The sequence below is a fragment of the Eupeodes corollae genome, chromosome 1, assembly GCF_945859685.1.
Source record: "Eupeodes corollae chromosome 1, idEupCoro1.1, whole genome shotgun sequence".
Classification (NCBI taxonomy): domain Eukaryota; kingdom Metazoa; phylum Arthropoda; class Insecta; order Diptera; family Syrphidae; genus Eupeodes; species Eupeodes corollae.
In genome coordinates, this window is record NC_079147.1 from 53,301,784 (window position 1) to 53,305,860 (window position 4,077).

Consider the following 4,077-nt stretch of genomic DNA (forward strand, 5'->3'; position numbering starts at 1 on the left):
CAGGAATAAAAGCTAGAAACAATAAATTTGTACATTTTTCTCCTCTAGTTTTCCATTAGGATTCAATTTCAAACTCTTATATTTTTTCTTTTGTTTCAATTTTGTTTTGACAAAATAATTTTTTTTGGAGACTTTTTTCTTGTCCAAATGAAGGAAAAACAAAAAAGAAAAAACAACAAAACATATTTTTAGCAGAGAAGTATATATTTTTTACTTTTTGTAAGAATTTGTTTCTCTTTATTCGTTCGTCATACACAAAATGAAAATGGGAGAGAAACGCGTACATATATATTTAATTTGTGTTTTCATTTTCATCGAACTCTGGCCGCCTCCTCGTCTCATTTTGTTTATCTATTTTTTTTTTCGTTTTTGTTTTGTTTTTCTTCTTTTTTTTTTTAATATAGAACCCTTCCAGCTCCGAATCCAAACCCTTTTTCTATCACAAAATTATTGTAATTAAGTTCTAATTAATTTTCTTTTTTCTTTTCAATTGTTAAAACAAAATATAAAATTAAAAACAAAAACAAAAAAACAAGCATATTCAATTGAAAATAAGAAACAAAAAACAAACAAAAAAAAAAAACATAAGAAATATGAGACCCATCATTATTAATATTATTATTATAATTATAACAGTTATTATAATTAATAAAACAAAAAACTAAAAAAAAAACGAATAAAAAATCTTTAAAAACAAACTAAAATGGATTTTTTAATTAAAACTCAAAAGCAACAATAACAAAAAAAAAAACATAACGAAAAACCCAAACCAAAACGGAAAACGGAAAAACTGAATTTTAATAATAATAATAAAAAACAAAGAAACAAAAGTAAAAGTAAAAACAAGGACAGAACATTGTAATAAGTAAAATTGTTAAACTATATATACATAAAGGATAATAATAATAATTATATACATTAAATAAATTTAAACAAAAAAAAACAATATGTGAACGTTTTTCTTGTTTTTATTATGATTATAAAAATACATTTTATTTAGTTTACTTCATTTTTAAAACATGGTCCTTATTTTATCGTATCCTTTTGTAGAGTTCTATTTTCGGTGATTACATCGCTTTCTTCTTAAACATCTAAAATTGAAAACAAGGACATTTAGTTCGGTTTCTATGTGAACTTGGTTCCTTCAAAATTCCATTTTTTAAATTCATGAGTACAAAATTATAGATTTTTCTGAAATTGTTGCAATTTTCCAGCTCCTTTTTTACTTTTATTCATTTGTTTTCTTGTTTACAGAACTCAAAAATGTTGGTTTTGTAGATACGAAGTTCACGTAGATACGGGATATGACTGATTTTAGATAAGATGCAGTTTTCTTACTTCTGATTGGTTAGTTGGCTTTCAACTGAAATAAAACCTTTAGCCAATTAGAGAAACGAAACTTGACTAGAGGTTTTTCTTTATCTTAAAATATTGACCAAATGTCCTTTTCCTTTATAAAAAGAACCAAACTCGCTCACTCGGAATATGAACGAAAAAAACAATACATTTTTATGGAAGTACGATGTAAAATGAAAATGATGATAAGTTAAAAGATTAATCAAAAACATCCCGTGGGGTTACAAAATTTGTTTTGTTTAAGAATTTATTAATATAAGAGACAAGAGTTGGTAATTTAACTAAACTAAATGCAAATGATTAAACAGACCCTTCCTTTATGCAGTAGAAAAAACTATAAAAAATAAGGAAACTATTCTAAAAAAATAACAAATCAATTAAAACTTTTTCTTAAATATAAAGATGTTTATATTAATATACGATACATATATAAAATAAATAGGTATATATGTACATAATATGTGAATACAAAATATTATATGAAAATGCATATAATGATGATTATGATAATAAACAAGAAAAATAGTCTTATTAAAAAATCTTCATTTTACACGTTCGCTGCCCCCACAGAAAAAATATTTTCTACTCTGTGTGCCATAAGTGTGTTTTTGTTCAAAAGTGTTCGTTAAGTATATATTAACTGTGCTGTGTTTTTTGTTTTGTGTTTTGTCAAATTATTAACTGTTTTTTAAGTGTGACTACCGGCGGGTCACATGGCACCTGTCGTAATTAAAATATATGAGGTGACATATGACCTGCCGGCGGTCACGGTTATTTTCTTAGTTGTGTGCTTTTATTGTGAACATCTCGCTTTATCGTTTTCAGGAATCAGTTGAAATAAACGTTTCCAGATGGCAGCTAATAATTTTTTTATAAGTAGTAATGTATTTTATGGAAATCGTAATCGTGGTGAAGATTCCGATGACGATGAATTGGACTTCGTAGCTTCTGATTCCGATGAGTACAGACCTTCTGATGGAAATAGTAGTGATTCGGATCTCCCAGATTCTACTGAATCATCTGGAGAAGAAAACGAGGAAATTGAGCCTTCTGAACAAATACCTGGAACATCTAAGAGAACAGACACATGGACAACAGTTACTGGCCAGTCTCTAAAAGCTTTTGTTTTTGAACAAAACACAGCAAGAGCAACTGATATTCTGCCAGTGACATCAGCAATGCGGCCAATTGATGTATATAATCTTATGGTTACTGAAGACATTTTCCAGCTTATCGTTATCGAGACCAATAAAAATGCCAACAAATTCTTGCAAAATATCACTATAACACGTAACTCTCGCTCGAAGCGGTGGGAAGATACGAACATACCGGAGATCAAACAATTTTTGGGACTTGTTATGTATATGGGAATTGTAAAATATCCCTCGATTGCTCACTATTGGAACACTGGCAACTTTTTCAAGAACTCTTTCGTGCCCAAAGTGATGTCACGCAACAGATTTCAGCTGATTCTAAAGTTCATCCACTTTGCAGACAACTCGGCTTTTATAGGAAACCGATTAGGAAAGGTGAGTACACTCCTTGAGCTTCTGGAAAGGAACTTTGTAAACGCGCGAACTCCGAACGAAATCTTGGCTGTTGACGAATCTATGATTCCATGGCGTGGTAGACTCCAATTTCGCCAGTATAACCCCGGAAAATCACACAAATATGGTGTGAAAGTTTACAAGCTTTGTGATCCATACGGTTACACCTACACCAGCTCAATATATGCAGGAAAAACAGAAAGCAACATCCAAAGAGGTAGACCAACCCCTACAACCTCACACTCGACCCAAATTGTTTTAGATCTGGCCGAAAAATATTTAGATCAAGGAAGAACTATTGCAACCGATAACTTTTACACATCAGTTTCTCTAGCCAAACATCTCCTTGATCGTCAAACTCATCTTTTTGGTACCCTTCGGAATAATAGGACAGGAAATCCAAAAGAGGTTACTAATGCTAAGCTAAAAAAACATGAAGTAAAAGGCATGGAAGACTCGGGCATTGTAGTTGCTAAGTGGAAAGATAAACGGGACGTTCTCATGCTATCCACTAAACATGGCTTGGAGGAAGTAGGGACAGGAAAAAGAAATAGAGATGGTCAGGAAACAAAAAAGTTACGTATGATCGTAGACTACAATCATGCTAAGCAAGGAATCGATATTTCAGACCAAATGGCGTGCTACTTTACGCCATTACGGAAAACAATTAGATGGTACCATAAAATAGCCTTTGAGTTTTTGCTATCAACGTCTATAGTGAACGCCTTGGTTATTTACAAAAAACACAACAAAAAGTGCACAATTTGAAATTTAGAGAGGATGTTTGCAAGGCATTATGTAAACTCACTTCTGAACATCATGCACAAACATCTTATGTCAAACATCAAATGAAAGAAACTGAAAATAAGGACTCAAGAAACAGAAAAATTAGAAAAAGATGCAGAGATTGTTATGATGCGATAAGTAAAAATGAGGGTCGAGAAGCTGCAGTAAAAGAGGTAAAGAAGGTGACCACTTTTTGTGCCACATGTGAAGGAAACCCTTCTCTATGTTTGGAGTGTTTCAATAAGCATGAAAAGTAAAAAAATTATATTTATTTTTCGTATTATCTAATTTTTAATTTTTTTGTATGTCAATAAAGTGAACAATACTTACATAAACTTTCATACAAATGTTTTGTCAATAAAGTGAACTATTATTGGATGGATTAACC

The 4,077-nt window shown here is 30.8% G+C and overlaps 1 protein-coding gene across 1 annotated transcript; it reads left to right on the forward strand.

Moving 5' to 3' along the window:
* Nucleotides 1-2,207: 2,207 nt before the first annotated feature.
* On the forward strand, nucleotides 2,208-3,671 carry LOC129939163 (piggyBac transposable element-derived protein 4-like). Its single transcript, XM_056047070.1, has one exon. The coding sequence runs from the start codon at nucleotides 2,208-2,210 to the stop codon at nucleotides 3,669-3,671; it is 1,464 nt and encodes a 487-aa protein (XP_055903045.1).
* Nucleotides 3,672-4,077: the final 406 nt, after the last annotated feature.

Excerpts from the sequence above, each read along its gene's own strand:
- LOC129939163 (XM_056047070.1), top strand. The coding sequence starts at position 2,208 with ATGGCAGCTAATAATTTTTTTATAAGTAGTAATGTATTTTATGGAAAT.